General features: G+C 46.5%; 1 protein-coding gene across 2 annotated transcripts in view; it reads right to left on the reverse strand.

Annotated features, from left to right (window-relative positions):
• Positions 1 to 22,622, reverse strand: part of NSD1 (nuclear receptor binding SET domain protein 1) — a 57,307-nt gene that overhangs the window by 15,677 nt on the left and 19,008 nt on the right. For both annotated transcript variants that reach the window (XM_027643650.1, XM_027643651.1), the window contains exons 4-17: positions 19,968 to 22,534; positions 16,417 to 16,538; positions 15,978 to 16,272; positions 14,524 to 14,633; positions 13,429 to 13,498; positions 12,601 to 12,719; positions 7,669 to 7,812; positions 7,149 to 7,272; positions 6,129 to 6,329; positions 4,563 to 4,742; positions 4,074 to 4,230; positions 3,575 to 3,780; positions 2,889 to 3,001; positions 96 to 365 (exon numbers count right to left, since the gene is read on the reverse strand). In XM_027643650.1, the coding sequence (XP_027499451.1) occupies positions 96 to 365; positions 2,889 to 3,001; positions 3,575 to 3,780; positions 4,074 to 4,230; positions 4,563 to 4,742; positions 6,129 to 6,329; positions 7,149 to 7,272; positions 7,669 to 7,812; positions 12,601 to 12,719; positions 13,429 to 13,498; positions 14,524 to 14,633; positions 15,978 to 16,272; positions 16,417 to 16,538; positions 19,968 to 21,798 (3,942 nt within the window). In that variant the 5' untranslated portion in view covers positions 21,799 to 22,534. The remainder of the gene's footprint in view (positions 1 to 95; positions 366 to 2,888; positions 3,002 to 3,574; positions 3,781 to 4,073; positions 4,231 to 4,562; positions 4,743 to 6,128; positions 6,330 to 7,148; positions 7,273 to 7,668; positions 7,813 to 12,600; positions 12,720 to 13,428; positions 13,499 to 14,523; positions 14,634 to 15,977; positions 16,273 to 16,416; positions 16,539 to 19,967; positions 22,535 to 22,622) is intronic.

Here is a 22,622-nt window from a genome sequence, read left to right on the forward strand (position 1 = left end):
TGCAGGAGGGAGGGACATCCATCTTTGTGCTAAAACTTAGCTCCTGTTTCCTTCCTAAAAATCTCTCTCTGCGCTTTGCAGCCAGTTTGACGTACCTTCCTGATGTCTGTTTTGGCTTGCAAGCCCCAGCCTCGTGCCAGCGTGCGGAAGATCTGTACCTCGGGATACTGGCGCTTGGAGAAGCACTGGTTCTGGCAGCGCTCCCCAGCAGGACACACCATGGGGTGGCACTCGTAGAGCAACATGCGGTTGATGCACTCGGAGTCCAGGCCGCAGGGGTTTTCATCGGTGGGTTTGCAGTTGCAGCGTGGGATCTCGGACAGGTCTGCAGTGAAGATCTGCACCTTCCCCACCGGCCGGTTCACCTTCAATGCACACGAAGGACATGAGCTCTTGGGAACAATGAGTTATCCTGACAGGCACTTCTACACTGAACCCCTGCCTACGAGCTGATGTGCTGCAGTGATTTAGTTACAGCGAGGGCAGAAGGACACGAGTATAGGCACAGCTGTACTTCTGGGAAGACTATTTTAAGAGGCACAGGGTTAAAGGGAAGAGCTCAGGAAGATGTGGGTCCCCCATTAGCATCACCTGGTGCAGTGTGTAATATGTGACCCTGGAAAGTGCCCCCCTCCCATAACCACTGTGATCACATCCAGCGCAAGTGGCCCAGCACTCCCTCTTGGGCGCACACCATACCTGTGATCAACACCAAACCATTTTCTGCATCAAACTGCACCTTCTACAGTCTGAGTGCCAGGTGCTTTTCCTTAGCTTTTCCTTACTGCCCTGTTTTTTTAATGTTACCATCAGGCTGGTTTGTGGCCTCAGATGTCACTATGAGAACTAGGCTGGCAGACCTGTGACAGACGGCCTACCACACAGTTACCTCCCTACCCAACTGTCCTGCAGATGTTAATGGAAGCCAAACCAGACAAGGCTGGGGTTGGAAGGCCCAGAGATGAGCTCAGAGATAAGCCAAGGAGCTCTTTAAAAACCGCTCCAGAAGGAAGCAGAGTGCAGCACCAGGTGGAGAAGCGACTGGCGTGTCTGTGGCATGAGCTGGGTCCCTTGGGTTTGGTTAAAGGCAGCGAACGCTGAAAGGCAGGCAACAGAGAGTCAGGACTTTGGAGAGAGAAACTGAAGAAAAGCTCCTTGCTGTTCTTTCCCCAGGTGAGCCACTGGCTCACTTTCCTCTCCCAGAACATGAAAGGAAGGAATCATTTAGCAAAACTATTCCAGCCCCCCATATAATTTATCTAGTCCCACCCACAGGGCAGAGTTTCCGTGCTGACAGCCTGCCTGAGACTGGCCCAGTCCTGATCCTCCTCCTTTCTTTAAAAGCAAACCCTGCAGAAATCCCTCATTAATCTCTTCAGCACTGTCTCCCCCTTTCCTCCTAGTACTGCCTCCCACCTCTGACCTTCCTTGTCACTCATGTTCCCCTCTGCTACTTTCCATCTCTTACCCAGACTCATCACGTCATTAAGAGTGGCAAGACTCACAGATTAGGTCAGTCCACCACTGGCACTGCTCTGGCATTGCCACTCCACACATGCCCAGCACACCTGCCCTACTCTCCAGAACAAAACCAACTCCAAAACAGGGTGATGCTTGGACTAGTCACAACTCTGACAGGGTGAAGGATCCCAAATGTATTTTGCAGCAGCTTCTTGTGTTGGTGATCCTTGGTATGGATCCTGACGTGCTGATCTTAAAAAACCAGAACAGGAATGGACACAACCACCTTCAGCCATTCCACTCTGAAGCCTTCTTCAGTTCACCATCTGCTCCTGCAAATTGCTTTGCTTTCACAGAGACAAACAGCTTGCACCCAGATCTCAGAAGAGTTGCCATGACTAATGACCACAACCGTTATTATTTATATAAAAGGGTATTTCAAAGGCTCCAAACTGCTTCCAAAGTTCCTTCATGTTGCGGCCAGAGACAGGCCTAAAAATAGCTATAATGAGAAACTACTTCCTCCACTGAAACTGCCTGGCCCATACTGCTGCCACAGCATTCAGTTGTGCTCTTTACAGTGCACAATAACTCATGCACAATATACCTGCCTGCCTAGAAATTCTAACTAGACACAAAAAGTGCCAGTAAACAGTTATGTTCCCACAGTTTGCCATATAAAATAGGGAAGGAGCAGACAGAGGCAATGAAAAAAAAACAAAACAGAGTCCCTGAGTCAACAGGTTTCTGGTCAGTTGGGACCCACATCTCATGCACAGGTACACCATGGCCCAGCTCTCCTGTCAAGTCACCTCCACCCTGTAGCATTTCTATTGCTGTTCCAACTCTAACTCCAAATACAGCCCTTAACATGAACAGTTACCCAAAACTGAGGAAAAGGGTTGGCATTTCAGCATGTACATCCCCTTTAGTATTTCTGTTCAGTCACTGATACAGAAAGAGATCAAAAAAAAATAGCAGAGATGATACAAGATACTGTGGGTTACCACCCTCCACGGAGCTCTGTTGCACTGCACCCAGACCACCTCCTGTCCTGCACCACCTGATTTGCCCACCTTGCTGTCAGCAACATGAAGCATTTGAGCATATTGAGCATTACCAGCATTCTCCCAAGTTCTCAAGGTAGACACTTCCTTCAGATCACACAACTGACATGGACAACACAGACATGTCCAGATCTGTTCCAGGAAATGAGAGCACCTCTGTTACTGGTGCCAAGCTTGCTGCAGCCCTGCACATACATGAACTGGAACTGGAGAACAACTGAGGATGCCAAGAGGACCAAAGTAACCGTCAAACACAGTCAGACACCCAAACAGTAGAAATGTTTCTGTATACCTGTAAATCACCTGCACCGACAGCTCAAGGCTTCTCTTCCGCACCTGCCCCCCACCACCTCCCCTCACCTTGATATGTTTGTAGGGAGGAGGTTTCTTGTCGTTCTTTTTGTCTTCCTGAAGCTGTCTCAGTTCTTTCTGTGCCTTCAACTCTTCAAATCTCACAGCAGCTTCTTGAAGAGCTAAGTGAGAGAACAGGCTGTGTTATGAGGAACTCTCTCTGCTCACACAGAGCTGGGCAGCCATTGCCCACCCAGTGCTCACAGTTCCACAAGCAAACCAGCCTGGCTCTGCACTCCAGAGGCAAAGGCTCACTGAAGGGGGGTGAAGAAAAGGCCAAAGCAGCAGGGCAGTGCAGAAATTACAGTCAGAGACCTACCCATGGGTAGCCAACTGGTGGCTATCTTTGCCTCTTGGGCAGAGGCACCAGCAGCTGCATCACAACTCTCAAGTGCACTTTTGTATAGAGATAATGATTGTATTAGACAAAGGGAAGCTGATAAAGCAGCAGCTCACTCGGATTTCAAGAGATTACGTCAGAGAAGCATTCGAGATCTGCACACCCTTCTGCCTCTCTGGGAGTCAAACAAACATCCTGAGTGTCCTGGATGATACACAAGCAGCAGTTCATTCTACAAATTTCATTTCACTTTAGTTACAAGAAGACATCCTCCTCTGTTACAGGAATGCCACTTCTCCAAATGGGAATGAAGAGGAAAACATCATGCACACTTCCCTGGATAAAGAAAAGTTACCTTTCTTGTATATGCCATCCACGCCCTTCCCCATCTTGTCTTTGCTGCTGACATCACCTTCCATGTAAGGGAACACACGAGCCTGGTGGGTCCACAGGTAATCCTTGGAGCCGAAGAACAGCACAGGGAACTCACCGATGTCATGCTTCATTTTCTGGATATTGACAGGAATTGTCCTAGGATGGCAAATCTCAGCTGGCCACCACCTGCAACACAGGGAAGGGCAGATGAAACCCTTGGCTTCCCCACTTCTAGCCACCTCAGAAGTAAGCTACTGCATGGGGACATGGGAAAGTCTGTGTGAGGGCTATCAGCAAGGCTGGTGGGGAGACAGGAAGCTACTGGAGGAGGAAAGCTCACATTTTACCAGCTAAGTGCATGCAAAAAAAGTCAGAGGCTATTGCACTGAACCCTCTAGAGAGGAGTAGCTTCTCACCTCCATCACCATGAGCACTGGATGAAGAAGGGATGGGGAGAAGTCTGTTCTACCTTCACCTACCTGTAGCGCCCAACTTTCACCCAGACTACTTCTTTGTAGTGTGGCTTTTTGCCTGCCTTGCAATCATTACAATACCAGCTTCCCTCTGGCATCTCAATGTTTAGACACTCACGATGAAATGCAGCCGGGCACGACTCGCAGCATAAAAGGCTGCCCCCTGCAAAGAGAAGGAGGAGGAATTTATCAGTTACTGTGCAGAAGCCCTGGATTCAACACTTCCAGACAGACACAGCTGGGAAAAAGGAACCATGCTCTCCTGCAAGCTCTTTTAAAAAGTTGGGCCCTACTCACGCTACAAAAAGAACCCTCCTAAGGATCTAGAAAAGGTCCTAGCCTGAAGTTAGGCTTAAGTATGGATGGATAGGAAGCCAGTCTGTTTCTCTGCATTTCTCACTGGCACACTCTGGGTGGGAAAAGCTTCTGCCCCCTCTAATGAATCCCTGTCAGGGCATTCCTTGGTGACAGGGGACCCTGCGCAGACCATCTCACCTTCCGAGCAGACAAAGCACCAGCTGACGTTGACGTGCTCGTGGTTGCGGCAGCCCCTCCGTGCGGTGAAGTGGTTGGGGCAGATGATGCTGTTGGAGGCGAGGACCACGGAGCCAGCAGCGAGGCAGAAATCGTTGGAGTGATACGCGACCGGACACCGCACACAGCGCATCAGACGACCTAGCACCAGAACACACCAGAACACAGTGAACCTCTAAAGGAGGATGACTCTTTCCGTCTAAAACTAGACTCTATTCATAACTAAGCTCAGAATGAGCTTTGGAAAAGGAAGGTGACCTTTAATTTTCATAGACCATCACTGACATATTCATTAGATTCCTATTAAATTATTTAATATAACATACTGTATATAAATCTTTAATACATATTTGTATATAACATAGATAAAATAGTATTATTTACAAGTGAAAAACCTCCTGCATGCTGTGCAGAAACAGTTCAAGAGTTCACAGACTGGGACTGCTTCCTATCATACACATATAATTACTAAATCAGCTCAGACAGTAATTACAGAGGGGGTGTTCCAAGTGCTTAGCTGCACATAGTGAAATCAATCCACGTAGCTTCTGAAAACATCAGCACTTGCCTCTTTATCAGATTTTACCCTGAAATTCCAGAACTTCCAGGCAATGCACTTGCCTACAGGCCTAATTTATGCAAGTTTGAGAGCCTGTTTTCGGTTCCTCACAGCAGACTACAAACAGGAAGAAGAGGTGGGAGAAAAGGGGTAAATGTGACCACCAAGAAGCTGCAGCCAGTCAACAAATGTTCAGTGGGGACGTGGCTGGCTGTGGGCTGCAGGCTTTAGGCATTGGTGTTGTTTTCTACAGCAAGATATGTGGGGGGAAAAAAAGGCAACTTTAACACAGACCCTGAGGACAAAAATAGAGTTGGTCTTATTGACACTTGCCTTAAGATACCAAGGATTTAAAGAAAGGCAGCTTTAGAAGCAAACATACGCAGCAATCACATAAAAGTTTTAAGTTTAATCCTGTGAGATAAAGGTCAAGGTATTGCTGCAAACAGCTCCAACAAATGTTTGCCTGGGAAGCTTAGCCCAAGAGTGTTACTACAAGACAAGAGTTTACATTAAAAAAAAAGGAGAACTAGAACAAAATCATAGTTTGCCTTCCACTGCGTTGACAGTCAGTGCTGCTAAGAAAGGCACTATCTGCAGCACTGGCACAGGGAGAAGCAGGTTGGAGAAACAAGACTGTGTCTGTACAGTTCCAAGGATTTGCTGAAAAAACCAGCAAGGCACATGGTGTGGCTGGACATGCAGGAATTTGAGCCTCTGGAAAGCCTGAGAACATTCCAGCTGCCAGGTATGACCACATTCCAGCTGCCAGGTATGACACAAGCAGTGTGAGGCTTGCAGCTGCCTCACACCACCCCTTCTACTCCTCTGGAAGAAGCTATTCCTCAGCAAACAACATGTGGCAAGGACAGAAAGGCAACATAAAGACCAGGTAGCTGCACAGTGGATGTGAAACATAGAAAAAGCATGTAACTGCACCACCTAGACCACCCTGAAAGACTCAGTACCTTTAGACGCAGAGATGTTTGCTGGGTTAGCGGCATGGCAGGTCATGCAGATGTGCAGGGAGCAGCGGAAGCCCTTGTTCTGCATGACCGTGGGTGGATATTTTTGTATGCAGGCTTCGTGGTAATACTTCCCACAGAGGGGCAGCAGGCACCGCTTCACATCCTCCCCGCAGCTCTTGCACACAAAGCAGGTGTGGACCCCTGGAGAAAGAGAACACATCGGTCGCATAGGAAGGCTAAACGAGGACCTGATATGTCCACCAGGCTGCGTGATAGCACAGCACAACTTCCCAGCCTGGCTGCACCCATCCCAGAGCACAGCTCTCTGCACCAGGCTAGTTTTGCCTGCAGCTGCAACAAAACTCCAGATTGAAAAAAAATATTATTATAGCTGGGACTTCAGGCCAGGGAAAAAAGAAGAAAATCATAAAATTAACAACCCTACTCTGACATTTCCAGCCCACATCAGACTCACCCTCCCCACCAGCCGTCTCTCCCTAGTCTCAGATAAGAATTTCCCTCTCTCTTTCCCACCAGATGCTGGACATTCACTTCTTTGCACCCTACATGTCTGAATCAACAGTAAGACTAGTTAATATTTGAAGCCATTGTTAGTGACTTCAAACTGAAAGAGAATAGGTTTAGATTAGATATTTGGAACAAATTCTTGGTTGTAAGGGTGGTGGGGCATGCACCAGGGAATGGGTTGCCCAGAGAAGCTGTGGCTGCCCCATCCCTGGAAGTGTTCAAGGTTAGGTTGGACAGTCCTTGGAGCAACGTGGTCTAGTGGAAGGTGTGTCTGCCCATGGCACAGAGTGGAACTGGATGATCTTTAAGGTCCCTTCCAACCCAAACCATTCTATGATTTTAATTAGAAAGTCATTATCAGACAGCAAACCAATAATCTGAGGACTGAGAGCTAGTTAACAGCTCTACTGTTGGAACAGCCCTCCAGCCAAAGAATAACCAGGTAAGCCTGCAGGAAGCACCCTGAAACTGCACACGCAGAAGCTGCCATACCTGTGGAACACTCATTGCAGATGAATTTGCCCTTTGGCATCTCGGAGAGCCCAAGGCACTGCAGGTGGAAAGCACCACAGCACTGTGCCTCACACAGTAACAACTCCCCTGGCTTCTCGCAGATCTGTGGGGAAAGAAACACAGCTCTGAGCAATCTCCTTCCCAGACAACAACCATCCGTGTGCTGGCCAGAGCTGTGGACTCCTGTGGAAAAATGCTACATTTTCTCTGTGTCAGTAAAGTCAGGTGATTTGTACATCCCCACTGCCATTTGCCATCCAGTCCCTGATACCACCCATCAGCTAAAATGAATCCTGCACTGGTCACATCTCATTAACGCCTGTGAAGCTTAGTAGAAGGAAAGGCTATTGTAGAGGAAAGGCTCAAAACAGCACGAAAGCTTGATTCATTCTACAATAAGCACCTTGAGGCTCCCTGGGCTTACCTGGGGCACCAGTGTGTCTCAGAACTTACACTAAAACACTTTACAGTGGCAAAGTGATTTCTTCAAGAACACTACCTGACACACGTTCTCCTTGAGAGCTGCTCCTCCTCCACGCTCCCCCTGTATCTTTTTGGATGAAGGCACTCCATGGTCATTCTCTGACCCCTCTTCATTACCCTCTTTTGGGCTTGCAGCTGTCCCATGAATCGACGTCTCCCCCTTTAACCAGAAAACCAGAGTCAGGGCTGTCAGTAGCTGACCTGGAAACTACAAATTCAGCCATAGGCACATAACAGGTTTGGCAATTGGTCTCTGTGTGTTACCCACCCTGGAGAGAACATGCCCTGTACAGTTCCACCAAAAGACTTATAAAAAAGGAAAGGGATCTGTGTTTATTAGGTGATTAAAAAATACACACTCAATTATCTTCCTGTGCGTAACCCCTTCCTTAGCAAGCAGGCATTCATGCCCTGAATGGAAACAAATCAGGTAGGCTGAAATAGTGAGAAGCATTCCAGTTTCTACTTGTACTGGAAACACAAATGAAAAACCTCAATCTTCATAGCAGCTGTCACTCACTAAATGAACTATACTTTTCCCCATGTTCATCTCAGCATGTCCTAACCCACGTAAAATACCAGGCATGAAGCTACTGAAAGCATGGTATGAACTCAATGATCCAACACATTAATTGAATCCAAAAGTGAGCAGCACAGCAGGGCACCTACACCCCACCCTGCCTGGGGTGCAGAGTCTCCCACAAGCATCTGTCCTGCGCAAGTGTCACAGCACTGCCGGTAACATCTACTGGTGGAAGAGCATCCTGTGGGACAATGGATTTCAAATTATAAAGGCCCAATTGCACCCTTATGGGCCAAGTCAGGGATCCTGCCAAAGGCTTCCCAAGGTATCTGACATGTCCATGGGACCTGCCCCAAGCACTTTGGAGTTAGAGGGAAGGAGAGCAGTAGGTATCCTAGTGACACTTATTTCTACCACAAGATACTGTTGTCCTGGAGCTACACATGGCAGCATTGGCACAGATTTTGTCAGGACAGGCAACTAAAACCTAGGAAACACCATCCTGCCAACTTTGAGCCCTCTCGGTATAGTCTAGGGAAAAACACTTCAGTGGTCTCACCAGCCCCAGCTGCCACTCCAGAGTGGGTACAACTTAAGAGCTATTAATTCTCCACCAAAGTGATGCCTTCAGCTAAGTGCTTTGAGTAAAAACATTTTAAGGACTCTGCCACTTTTTAACATCCTGGCTCACTGCAATTAGCTGAGTGAGACCAGTGCATAGATGTCAGTTCCTTCTTGGGTCACTAAGCTGTACCCAGTGTACACACAGACACACACTGTACACTTGAGAGACCTTGTAAGGAATTCAAGCTGCTGGCAGAGGCAGTAGACATCACTCCCACACCTCCAGGCCTGTTTGGTGCAGGGTGTCCAGCAAACGATCACAAGAGGGAGCTTTGCACCACTTTCTGTATAGGAAAGTCTGAGTTGTGGTGCTACTAAAGCTTGTAAGTTGAACTGAATGCCTTTTGAAAACATTTTAAGTCGGAGCAAAACAAGGACATAAAGATCTTCTAAAGTTTAAAGCTGGAAAAACCTGGAGCTGGTATTTTGTTCTAACGATGCTTCCTTTGCCTGGTATTGTTGTCTTTCTTCCCTGTTCCCTGAATGGAGCAGAATGATTTTATTTGGGGACATTTTAAAGCCATGTGAGTTCTGTGAAGCAATGAGGGTATATTAAAGCACACAGTACAAAGATGAATGGTATAAATTGCCTTTATTGAGCACAAAAAAAAAAAAAGCAGCAAAGTCCCAGCTACAAACTACTACCAGTCCAACACACCTTACAGAGTACAGCCTCGCTGACTATCAGCACAGTCTTGTTGGAAGGCTGGCAGCGATGCAGCCTGTGGGAATACTGATAAGGAGCACATAAGCTGCTGCCACCCTACCACACAGCCCTGGCAGAGGGAGAGGAAAGGTCTCTACACCATTGGCAAAAAGACCATCTAAGAACATAACAGCCATCTTTGCCTCTATATGCATCTTCTCCAGGTTAAGTGCTACAATACTTCTCCTCCTGCAGCTGTATTTCTGCTAGGAATTATGTAGTCTGCTGCAGGGCAGCTCTCTGGCCCAAACACTTGCTTTGGCTCCTGGAATGCTTCAGGAGCAGCACTGGTGACCAGTGCTCCAAGGACAGCTTACAGCACAGGTCCTCCTATTCCTACATCGGTGCTCCCTCTTCTGCTCAGCCCAGCAGTGATCTCAGGCTTTCATAGGTCACAGAATCTCATAATATACTGAGTTGGAAGGGACCCACAAGGATCATCAAGTCCAACTCTTAGCCCTGCACAGGACCATCCCCAAGAGTCACACCTTGGGTCACTGTAATGGAGAACAAGTGCAGGGTTAATCAGCTACTGGTATGGGCAAACAATGTCAGCTTATAGCTTCTGCTTGTGCTGGGGCCCTAGAGTTACAGACACAGTGAGCTCATCTGCTCTCATGGTCACTGAGGTCCCTGTCAGGAGGGGCAGGGTGCTGGTAAACAAGAACCACATATCACACAGTCAGTGGCATCAGCTTCCTGTTGTAGTTAAGGCTTCAAGGTAGTGTTTTGGAAGCAGGGGGACATACTCAGATTGGCTACAGGTAGAGGTATGTGGGATTTAGAACTGGTTTGTCTTTCCATCCTTCTGGTCGCTTTCTCCCCTGGCTAAAGGACCATGGAGTTCCATGGCTGCAGGACTCCTTGGTTTGAACCCTGATGAACATGTTTCATGTGTTAATGAAATGGGACACTAAAATGGATCGAGGAGTCCTAGAACATTAATCAGCAGCTCCCTCTCTGGATTTGAAAGCATTTGCTAGTAGCAACGTTACTTAACAACTAGGCTCACACTGCCCAGGGTGGCACAGCATGTTCTAGCCCTGCTCTGTCAGCCTAAACACATCCAATTCAGTTCTGAAAACAGCTGGTCAATCCACACATTCCACATGCCATGATCTCAGCCTTATTCTAACACTGCTCCCAGAATTGCATAGGGAAGAGAACATCAGAGCTAGGCAGGATGGGCAAAGCCCATCCTTTGTGAACAGGGAGAAGGGGATCTCCACTCACAGCCATCACTCAAAAGACCTGTCACTGTTCCCCCTCCTTCCCCTGCCCAGCATAAGCACTGCAACACTACAAATCTACATACCTCCTGCAGAAAGAAGGGCTAATCCCTGGTCTTCTTCCAGAGCTATCCCTGCTGCTGTGTCTGGCACATCCCCAAAAGCATGGCCTGCTCTTTGGCACAGCCTGACCTTGGCTTAGAACCTTGACAACCATTTCAGCAGCATTTTCCATCCCCTTTTCTCAGTCTCTTACTGCCCTGATGTTGTAAATTTGCACTCCTGGCTCCACAGACAGGCAAGGACAGAGAAACCTGCTTAGCTCAGCCTAGGCTGACAAGCTTTCCTCTGCCCTCTTTTCCTTGGCAGGCAGCTGGGTCCCAGGCTTCACTGCTGTATCATCAGATCATCTATTTCTTCTAGCACCATTGAGCTCAAAGTGGAGTTCCTTGCCTGGTGTGTGCAAAGTCACCGAGGGACCAGCACGGTCTCAATTCTGCCTGGAAGCACAACTGTGTGTCCACAGCACCCCAGTACTCACCAGAACCCATGTACTCACCTAAGCCAAGGGATGAACACTCTCACCACAGCAGCTCAAGAGACACAATCACACAGAAACAGATGCTGGCAAAGGTGCCAAGCACTGACATTTCTGTTTGGCATGGTTCACACCATAATTAACTTCAAGTACTCAACACAGTTGTCTAAGGCTGGAGGCAGTTAAAACTGGGCTTCCTCTGCAGTGAGTGGTGGGTGCAGGATTCTGACCCATGGCCTAGATCTTTGCTGCTCTGAACAGCTCCTCTTTTCACAGAGAATTTGCTGCCTCAGAGCCAGGTCAGGCTCTTAGTGGGGACTTAACTGCAGACAGTGTTAACTGTTCTCCCCAGCATTGGCAAAGATATTTGTACAGGCTGCTTTGAAACACGATGTCAGATGAGCACACTTCAGAAAGAGCACTAACACCAGCACAGGAAGGCTTTAATGGTCATGGGGTATAACCCCAAATTACCAATCTCATCAGAAATGCCCTTTCCAGAAAGCAGTACAGTGGCTGGAACTGTTAAAAAGTGGTGTGAGGTTTGTGCTCTCCTGGATGCTGTGTAACAACAACAAGTAAAACAATATATATCTATAACTGGCTCCTAAAATACATACTGACTATCCTGCCTGCTGCTGAACCTGGGCCACTGGAAGTGGGAGGCGATAGCGAGAGGCCCAGAGGTGTCCTGCCTGTCCCAGGAAGTCTTGCTTTCCCTACATTTGGTGATACCTGGCTCATTCCTAAAAGGCAAAATGTGTTTGTCAGAGAGATTTGTATGTTGACCCTGCTGGGATACAGTAGGAGGTTGCCCCAATTAGCTCTTTCTGCTGGATGGCAGAACACAATCAGAGGCTCTTGTGAGCAGTCAACAGTTCCCCCCCAGCCCTCTCAAGGAGGTTCTTGGCTCACCCTGGTTTGCAGGTGCAAGCAGAAGGAGCTGAAAACCAGTCTAGTGCTTGTGCTTCATACTGGTGCAAGGGCAAGATTCCCACCATCACCACCAGAGAAGACCTTTCACAGCAGTTTGATTTTCTGAGGTGCAAAGCAAGATGCCAGGCAAAACCTGGTTCCATCCATTCAGAACGACACCTCCCCCGGAGAATTAGCTGAGTAGCAGTTTAAAAACAGAGCCCAAGTTAAGCACTGATCACAAAACAGCTACTAAATCAAGGTGGTATCTTCAGCCATAAAACTGCATCAGTGGGACAAACTTCCAGTTTGGCCAGACAGCCAAGGATGCCCTGGTCTAGGCTCTGCCAAGTGCCCTGGGAAGTATAGACAGGACATAGGGACAACAGCATGTAGGAAGACCTTATAAGTACCTCAGAGTGTGGGGTCTCCCCCAGCCCCTCCTCATTTTTCTCCTTCTTGGAATGGACTGCAGCGGTGGTATGGCGCTGTCTCTTCCGCTTCCGCTGTTTCTCCAAGAGCTTTTCAGAAGCTGGGATGAACCAGAAAGACCATTCAAAGAAAATGCAGAAATAATTTCCTTGCTACAGGTGACACCAGCAAGTTCTACCCCCTTTCTGAGAGCTCCAGGGGACTGTGGCAATACCAGCCTCTAGGTACTCTGTCTTCTGCCCTACAGCTTTCAGAGGAAACCCAGTTTATACTGGTTTAAGATCATTTTGCTGGGCTGCAGAACGGCATCACTGTGCTGAGACAGCCCACCCAGCAGAAAATAAGAAATGGTACCAACACAAAGCTTACGTTGCTAATCAAATGTTCATTACTACCTCCTCCTGCACTGCAGTAGAAACCTTCTCATGCTGATACTGATGGGATTCAAAGGCAGGAGGGAAAGGTGTAGCTGTCCACAGGACAGGGAGCCACTGCTGGGCCTGGTCACAGCATGTCATCAGGCAAAAGACAGCATGTTGCTACAGGACCTGTGCTGACAAGCTCCCTTCAAGCACACAGACTATCAATGAGAAGTGAACAGCTTCTCACGGAAACATGAATACACTTCTCCACTTTCCAGAGGGAAATCAAAAGCATAACTATACTGGAGATAAACAGTATCAGTACTTCTTCTCATTTGCTAATGACCAAGTCCTTACACACACACACACCCCCACACACAGGTAGTGCCACAGGCACTGATCCAAATGTCACCAACAGCCTGTCCCACCATCCCTGCCTTCACTTACCTTCTCCCAGGTCCTGAAAGTGGGCTGGTGAGTAGAGCTCAGAGCTGTCGCTCTCTGAAGGGCCAGTACCCTACAAACACACAGGAGAGTCAAGTCACTAGATGCAGAACAGAGGTGTGCACTCCTCAGCCACGCAGCCTTCACGATTGACTGCAACATGTAACTTACAGTTCAGGTCATGAATTCATTCATCAGTCATTAGGGATTTTACAAGAAAACATTTGTTTTATGTGTGTGATAGATCCCACATGTAAAGGTCAGTCTCTGGGCTTGGAGAAACGCTGAGTCAGCTGCTCTGTCCTATGCTCACCAGCATCATCCACTGTTTTCAGAGCTCTCCTAAAGAGGCTGCAAACCCCTGTAAGGTGCTGGGAAGAGAGACTCTCTGGCTTTACACTTTTACAGTCTAAGACTGGAATATACCAACCTCTGCATTACTGCAATTGTGATAACTGTACTAAAACTGTGCCACTCAAAAAAAAAAAAAGAAAGAAAGAAGTGTTATTACTTAACCTTAGAACTGTGGCAACAAGTCTTGTGTGCATACACCACATGAAATAAAGACAAGCTGCTTTTTTTCAAACTCCATCACTGAATATTGAGTATTTAGTGAGGAAAGAGCAGTATTTTCTTTAAAAATCTGAACCAAGCACTGTATCCTACACATGATTCAACTCAAGCTTCCATCTTGCTACAAGCTTTGCACTTATGCTTGTTCATCAGCTCACTTGGGAAGGAAACACTGCTCAGAGGGAATCTGATGGAAAAGGACAAAGCCTTAGGTTCAAGCTCAAGCCACGCTGCAACACGACAGAAAGCCTCTGCACAAGAACACTTCAGCCAGCAATCAGATGACTCCTTTTCCATAAAAATCAATAAAGAAAGGAGATTTTACAGTCAAAACTACCCTGGTGGGGAGGGGTGGGGAACAGTAGATTTCCTCATCATAACACAGCAAGCAGCACCTTTGGGAAGGGTGGACCTTTGCTCCTGGACCTCAGCCAAGAGAAAACCACATCCCCTTGCACTGCGGCTCATTCAAGCTGTCTAGGCTTGTTTTCTATCCAGTTTTCAAAAGAGCTGGAAGGAAAGTACCTTCTTTTGGGGAGTCCACTCCTCCTTCTTTGGCATAAAGGCAGTGTCCAAATCATTGGATTCCAAGAGCTTTTTAGTAGGTTTCCTTTGACGTTTGCCTTCAAAGTTTCCTGCAATGAGATCCTTCACATCAGATAAACGAGGGTTTTCTCCTCTTTAATCAGATTAAGATCATTAAGTAAATATCAGCCAACAGTTCAAAACAATTTGCTTCACCCTGTCTTTGGGATCATAAGCTTCTTGGGCAGAGATGCCAATTACCAGTTTCTGTACAACTTCAACAAAAATGGACCTCAGTCTGACATGACCTTCAGGCTCACCTCAATATGTGATACAAAAATCCACCCACAGAAGAGACACTGTGAACTCACTGCCAGAAGGTAACACACCCTGGCAGCTCAATTCAGATAGTAATTTCCCAAACCCTTTGATCTGACATAAGCCAGTCCTACCACTAACACAGCCCTGCCTCCACTCCCACGCCCCTCAGGCCAACATTCATGCTACTGTAATAGACAGGCAGAAGATCACAATCCTGGTTAAAACTACTTAAAAAGAGACACACAAAAAAACCCTAGATGTAACCTATACCATTTCATACTCAAACTTGACATTTCTGTATGACATCCACAAGACCCCAAAGGCAATCCAATCCCTCTTCTCTCACACAAGACAGGCTAAGTGACCTCCCAGTGACCATAACCTCTGTTTGTTTGATTTAATTTTTTTTGACTGCAGGCCCTTTAGGACAGAACAGTGTTCCTTCCAATTAAGCACAGCCAGAACACCAGGGCTGTAACCCTGGGCATGTGTTCGGATGCACATACTGCAGAGTAGACCCCGAGACTGACAGTGTTGGAAGGGTTAAAGGCCTATTAGACCACACTCACTGTTGTGCCTTACTGGAAACCAAGGCCCTGACTTGCTGCTCACACAAGACAATTTCTACAGATGTTTAAAGCCTGTAAGGAAGAAGTTTTTCCAGGGGAAATTTTTTGCGACTACTCCTTGAGTTTACTAGGAGAGCAAAAGGTCACCCCACGTGCAAAGCAGATTAGACTTTGCGTATCAACCTCAGCACAGCAACGTTCATCCAAAGGGTTTTAACAGCAGCAAGAGACCTTCACGCTAAAGGAATGCCACTGTTTGGAAGCACAGATGGCAAGGACTCAGTGAAGGAGTTGTGGCTCTATCCATTTGGACAAAGGAGAATTCTGTGCCAGGACCTACAGACGACTATCACACACCACAGAAAGCCAACAGCACCAACTCACTGGGTAACCCCTGTACCTGCCCTCTCTCCCTTCTCAGCACCAGAAAGGCAGAGAATGAAGCAAAGCAAGAACAAACAGACTGACAGCCACTGACCTTTTCACACTGACCCAAGCATCATTTTCCACTGAACTTGTGACGCTTTCACTTATGAAAGCAAAATCACACAACCTTCCACTCACCCGATTTCAGGAATCCCTCTTCTGCATCTGGAGAAGCAGAAACTTCAGAAGCATCTGAGGCAGACAGCACCACCAGGTCTGGAATATCTGAAGGTCCTTCTGGAACTTGATTATTGTGATCAGTGGAGTGGGATCCTAGTTCTGAGAAGGAACACTCTGCTTCAAGGATGGGAGGGGATTCTTTGGTTGAAGATGGAGTTGAAACCAAAGAACTCGGCCCCCGCTGGGTATCTCTGTCAGGACTGCATTGTGCAGGAAGACCTCCTTCAAATTCAGACCTCACCACAGAATTCACCTGGTGTGGTGAAACATGTTGGTGAAAACATTCATCCTGCATGGCACTGCACACAGCAAGAACACTCAGCCACCAAGAACATAAACACACAGAGACCAGAGCCCCAAAGCAATAACCACGAAGAGTACATTGGCCTTCACCCACCTTTTGCAATTGCTCCTGGTTTTTCCTTGATTTTTTCTTGGGTGCAAACAAGTGATCATATTCTTCTGCATATTCCAGAAGCCGTTTACTTGGCTTTCTAAGGCGCTTCCTCTCTGAATGTGCTAAGAAAAAGGAAAGCAGCTTCAAGACTGTGTTTCTGAGACTATCACAAGGCAAAACTCTCCTCATGATCTGTGGATAATAGTTGTTCCTGCCTTCTCTTCCAGAGGATCCATGTGGGAAGAGCCAATACTTTTTTCTCTTTGAAACAGCCTTAAAATTTTGAACTTTCTATTTTCCACAATCCTGACATGGCAGGTAGGGTTTTTAAGGACCCAAGAGACTTCAAGCAGTTCAGGTTAAGAAATCAAAAAACAGACTGAGGGGCGCTCCTGAAATTTCACCCAACATCTCCCTACAAACTACATCGAACATTTTGCAGTACTTCTACCAAAACCAAAGACCATCAGCAACTCAAACGCTTTTGCTGTTTATCCAAAATCCTTTGGTTTCAGTGCAGAAGCACAGGAAAACCCTGTTTTCCCTTAATGCAGTTCAGTCACTGGTATCACTACTAACACTTAAGCTTAACTCCTTCCCTTCCTCTCCTCCCTGGCATTTTTTCATATACTACAAATTCCCCATCTGCCCATTTGTTGCTTTATTTATTCCCTAGTGAGATCAGGGAGCCAGTGACTGTGAGCTCTTCAGGGCTCACGTCTTTTCTGTTTGCACAACATGGCACCACCACAGAGGAACAGGTATTTCCTCAACACCCCAATGCATGGCAAGCTCCTAAAAAAAGAGCCCTGACACTCTACACCATCTCTACTCAACAAGCTGCAAAAGTAAGATTTATGTTTTCTTCCTTTCCAGAATTGCTCAGACTTTTCTCCTTTGTTTAGCTTTCAAAATCACTAAATAATTCTGCCTGAAGATTTCTCCTATTCATGAAAACATCTGTGGTCTCCTGGAAATTTAGGAACAAACAGTAAATATCCTCTTTGCCTCTTTTAATTTGTAGGAGATGGCATTTTCTTCTTTAAAACGGAAGCATTTAAAACAAAGCATTCCAGTGCAACGCTTCAGAACAGGGATGTTGGACAAGACTGCTACACTTTATTGTGGCTTTGTGGTTAAACAAGCATGAAAATGTCAAACTTAGCTAAAAGAGAAGAAAGAAACAACTTTCTCAAAAGCAGCTATTTTCAGCCTCTATTAACACTGCACAGGTGTCTGGGTAAAACACACATTTCAGCATATAACCAGGTACAGGGCAAGTATCCTCAGCACGCAACTATTTAGAGCCCCAAAGCCATGCAGCAGAGCACACAGCACTGTGCCAGAAGGCCTGGCTTAACTGCTTTTTTTGTTCCCAAAGGGAATCCCGTACAAGAATTCCAAATGCAGTCTGATTGGCAGTGGTAAATCACGTACCCGATGAAACTATAAAATTGTTTTACGTCAGCAAATTCCACTAATCTTCACTTCTGCCTTATTTGCTTTAAATCACATCACAAAGTTTGTAGCAAAAATATGCCAAATGTTGCCATTTAACTACGATGAAGACTTTAAAGTTTGAACTTAGTGGGAACTGCACAGTTGTGACTGCAATCTGTTGCGATCTCTTACACTGAAACTGGGCCTGTTGCAGACAAGGATGGGTCAACATCTTCTCTCAAAGCACTGGCAGAGGAAACTCCTCTTCTGTAAGCTGCAGTCAATTCAGCTTCTGGCATCAGTCTCTCTATTTTCAACGTACTTGGCCTTGCCCGACATATAGAAATGGTCTTTTCACAGCAGTAGAGGTTTACTCAGTACCACCAGCATTGGGGATGTTACAGCAACCCAGACAGCAGCTCCAGTGCCTCCCCATGGCACATCTGTCCACAAAGGGCAGGTGTTCTCGGGGCTCATGTGCTATTTAGGGGAGGGGAATTGGATTACACTGTGGTTGCTGTTCTGGCACTTTTGCAAGCAAACTCAGGCCCTGACTGCTGCACCCCTGTGTGCAGCACCAGGACAGTGTACACTCCTCTCCACCATCACCATCTCACCCAGGAGCCTGCTGCCTTCCTCTGCCACTACCCTCCTGCCTTTACTGCCTCTCAGTAGCTCCTCTTCTCTAGCTCTCTCTGCAGACTTGTATCTTCATCTCACACAGCAACACTGCAGGGATGCTTCAACTGCAAAACCAGCATGAAGCCATGAGAACCCGGTTGGATCTCAGTGTGGAGGAGGAACTCACTCCCTCGGCTGTGACAGCCCAGAACAATGTGTATCCTCTCAGTTGCTCTGTGGAAACTTCAGTCCTCAGAAACACACAGACCCAAACCAGAGGAGTCAGTGAATGATTAAGCTGGTCATGATTTAAAACCAGAACGTTCACCCCTTGTGTTACACCCTATGGGCTCGTTTTTAGTGCCTGCTGTGACTTGCCTTGGGCAGGTCCCACAGCCACCAAGCCAGGAGCTGCTTTTGCCACATTGAATCATAGGTGCAGGCAGTCTCCAGTAACCACTAAGAGCAAAATACACACATCAACATGTGTACTGAGGGAACACATAAGTGATGAAATAACACAGGTTCAAAATTCTGACGAGTTCTATTAACTTAGGATATTGCAAGTAGATTAGAGCAATTTAGTTTGGAGAAATGTATGCAAAAATTTAATTTGATTGTTTTTATTAATGTGTGTTCCCGTGGATTCTGAGGATGGTATCTGTCAATTGTGGTTCTGGTGGCCCTATTCCTTCTGCACACACCTTTTTATTTCTTCCTTTGGCTTTAACCAAATGTTCCCACCACTGTGGGAGAGGCAGAGCTGTCTGATCTTGTGGTCCTCAGAGGCCTCCTCCTTCCTGGGTCACTTCCCTTACAATGCTGCTGCCTCATTTTTTTCCGCCATCTTTCAGACCCACCTCCAGCCCAGCCTCCCTGGCAGCTTCCCTCCCTTCTGTTCTCCTCTTCACCCATCAGGCAGCCACACCAGAGCTGCAAACTAGGAAATTTGTGGGGCTCTCCAACTTGTTATTAACAGCTAGTAAAATTTCACATTGAAATGCAAAAATTCCCCAAAAAAACCCAAACACATAATCTTTACGAGATTCTACAGAACAAATCAAAAAGACAAACTATGTCAAACAGCACTACAAAAGATAAAATCAGAGCAGCCATTGAGGCTTAGTTTCAGACAACTTTCTAGCGCTGACCTACCCCACTAACACCAAGCACATGGCTCTAAGGAACACATTATAAAGATGCAAGTTCAAAAATAATCCCAAGCTTAGAGAAGGATGCTCATTTTACCTTTCATGGTGCAGAAACTAATGATTTGTAATGTATTTAAAACTTTCTGGTCAATAACCTGAGCACAAGCCATCTTTGTTCTCCATGCTTACAGAGAACTCAAATCAAGGTACATTTTCTTCTGCTCAGATGTAGACATCTCCACATTATCAGACAGCCCCAAGTTCCATAACTTATCCTTTAAATGAAAAAGTATAAAATGTATACAAATACACACTCTGGCGCAAGTCCAGCTCCCTTACCTTGTGCAGAGAATTCAGACTGGGGAGCAAAGTTGCCAAGCTTTGTTTCTGAGTCCATCACACTGGTGTTTGGCTTACCACATACATTCAAACGTTTATCAACTAAGTCTAAACGATTCTCAAAGTCCTGAACTGCCAGGTCTCCCTCAAGCACCTTTGAATGAGGGGAATGCCTACGTCCCAAGCACTCATTTCCCTTCAGTGAAAAGCCACGAGAATTCAGGCCAAAGGCACTCTCCAAGTTTCCTTGTTCCCTAGATCTACTGATGTGCTTATTAGATCTAGCACTGCTTTGGTTAAAACGCTGCCATCGCTTTTTGGGTGCTACGTGATTTATATCATTAGACTCATCACCAAGAGAGCTCTCACTATTTGCCTCTGAATCCAAGTCTGGACTCTGCCCATTTTCAGCAGAATTGCAGCTCTCAACATTTCTACCAGCTTCAGGTCTCCTTCCAATACGACCTAAATTGTCATCAGATAAACAGGCAGAGTCTTCATCAGTTGAATGCTCTGTTAAATCAATACACTCTTTCCTCTCAGTATCTTCTGCCTCATTACCTAGAGGACTGGTAACTGAACCATGCACACGGAATGCATGTTCTCCTGAATCTCTGGATAACCGACTTAGCAACTTACTTGGCCCTCCTGGTTTTAAGTCCTTTCTGTTTGAAATTGTTTTATCTCCAAGCTTAGATGACTGTTTAGATTTTGAACAGTTGCGTTTGGACACGCAATTTGTGCCATTTGTCCCAGAAACAGCAGCACTTGCAGGCTCCCTTTTACCAGAACCAATCCCCGTCAACTTGGTTGGAGGATTGCGTGAAAATGAGGAGTTGCTTATAGTGGAGTTTGAATTTACTGTTTCCTGGACACAATCTCCATTTTTTTCTATTTTATATGGGGGACCTACAATGGACAAAGACTTCAGACCACTCGCAGAATTGCTTCCAGAACCATCAGCTGTGCTGGTATTTCGAAATGGGACTATATTTTGACCAGTCATCAGTTGCTGCTCTTTTGTCTTACTGTCATGCATATCCTTCAACATCATTAACAAGGTGCTGAATTTGTAATCTGGTTCAATAGGCAAACGACCATGACCAGAGGCAGAAGAGAAAAGTAAAGGTACTGTGGCCTTTGGAGTGCCAGAGTCACTGGTATCATCATTCATGGACCGGTAAGACAGTTCCTTCAGCTCTGACAAGACGTGCTTCACCACAGCCGTTTCGATTTCAGCAGAATCCCTGGGTTTCTCATGCATGTTGTTTAATAGTTTCTGACCATCAACTTTTCCACTTCTCTGAAGGCCAGAGAAACCTTTGGTATCCGAAGAGCAGCGATTCACACCACCCTCCTCTTCTGCAAGAGAAGGCTCCAACCCACCAACCTTTTCTTTATGTTTGCATTTTATACTCCTGAATCGGGGTAATTTCATGCTTTTCGGTTTTAAGATTGCTTGATTTGCAACAGCAGGCCAGGAGCTATCCTTGGAGACACTTTGGGGGGTAGTGTGCTTGTTTGCTGGGGAAAGATTGTCATTTCTCACATCCGAAGAGCACTCAAGAGCCATCAATGACATCTCAGCATCAGAGAAGCCAACTTCCAGCTCTTCATCTGCAAATTCAGCATCAAGTCTGCTGGTTACTGAACCTCCCAGAGGTTTGCGATCTCTGTATGACTTCTTCCTGGCCCTTCTGCTGCTCTTCTGAGAAAGATACATGGAAAGTTTAATGTTTCCACTTGACGTCATAGGAAATTCCTTCTCCACTTTATCTGAAGAATCACTAACTTCAAGAGCACTAGAGGCTCTCTCTGAACTTTGGTCCATGGTATCTACATCACTGTCCCCACCATCGGAGAGGGAAGAGGATGAATCTGATTCAGTTTGCTTTTTCTCAATACCAGCATCAGACGCAGAATAATGTATTTGTAATTTAGAACTGCACAAAATGCCCAGGGAGCTCTTCTCTCTCTCAAAAGATGGGCTGGAAAACAAATCCCCTTGGAGAGTGTTCTTGAGAGTATCGCTTTTACGACTCTCACAGTCCGGTTTCAAAGGTGTCTTTTCAAAACGTCTTTCTCCAAATGAGGAAAGCAAATGGTTTTCCCTGGTGCTGCTGGATGCTGTCAGGCTGTTGGCAATCCGGCGAAGTTCATGAGACGCGTGTTTCTCTGGTAGGTCCCCAGCAACTGTGTTTCTAACTATGCTCTCTGGTGTTTTGTCTTTGATTTCTCCCCTAGGTGCTTCCCCTCTCACGCTGCTCTTTTTTACTCTAGTCCTTTTTCTGCTTTCAGAGCTTTTTTTTCACATGTGGCTTAATGTGCAATTTTCCTTTTTCACTGGCCGCGTGTCTGGAGTCAAACGCCAAGGATTTAAAGCAGCCGTTCAGCTGCCTGTCCCTTTCTGCTCCAGGGCCATTGGTAAAGTATTCCGACTGCATGTCCTTCTCACTGTCTGGCTCGCTGGAGTTCTGGCTGCACTTTTGATCCTCTGGCCCTCCGAGAAGAATGTCTTCTGCCTGTCCAACACTGACTTCCCATTTAGCCATAAATCTTTGAGGAACCTTAAAAAGTTGGAGACAAAAAAAATAGACAATATTTGAGCAGGTACCCAATGAGATAAAAGTGAAATTGAGGAGCACAAGGCACAGA

Source organism: Corapipo altera, unplaced genomic scaffold (assembly GCF_003945725.1).
Source record: "Corapipo altera isolate COAL_440 unplaced genomic scaffold, ASM394572v1 75, whole genome shotgun sequence".
In the NCBI taxonomy this organism is placed as follows: Eukaryota; Metazoa; Chordata; class Aves; order Passeriformes; family Pipridae; genus Corapipo; species Corapipo altera.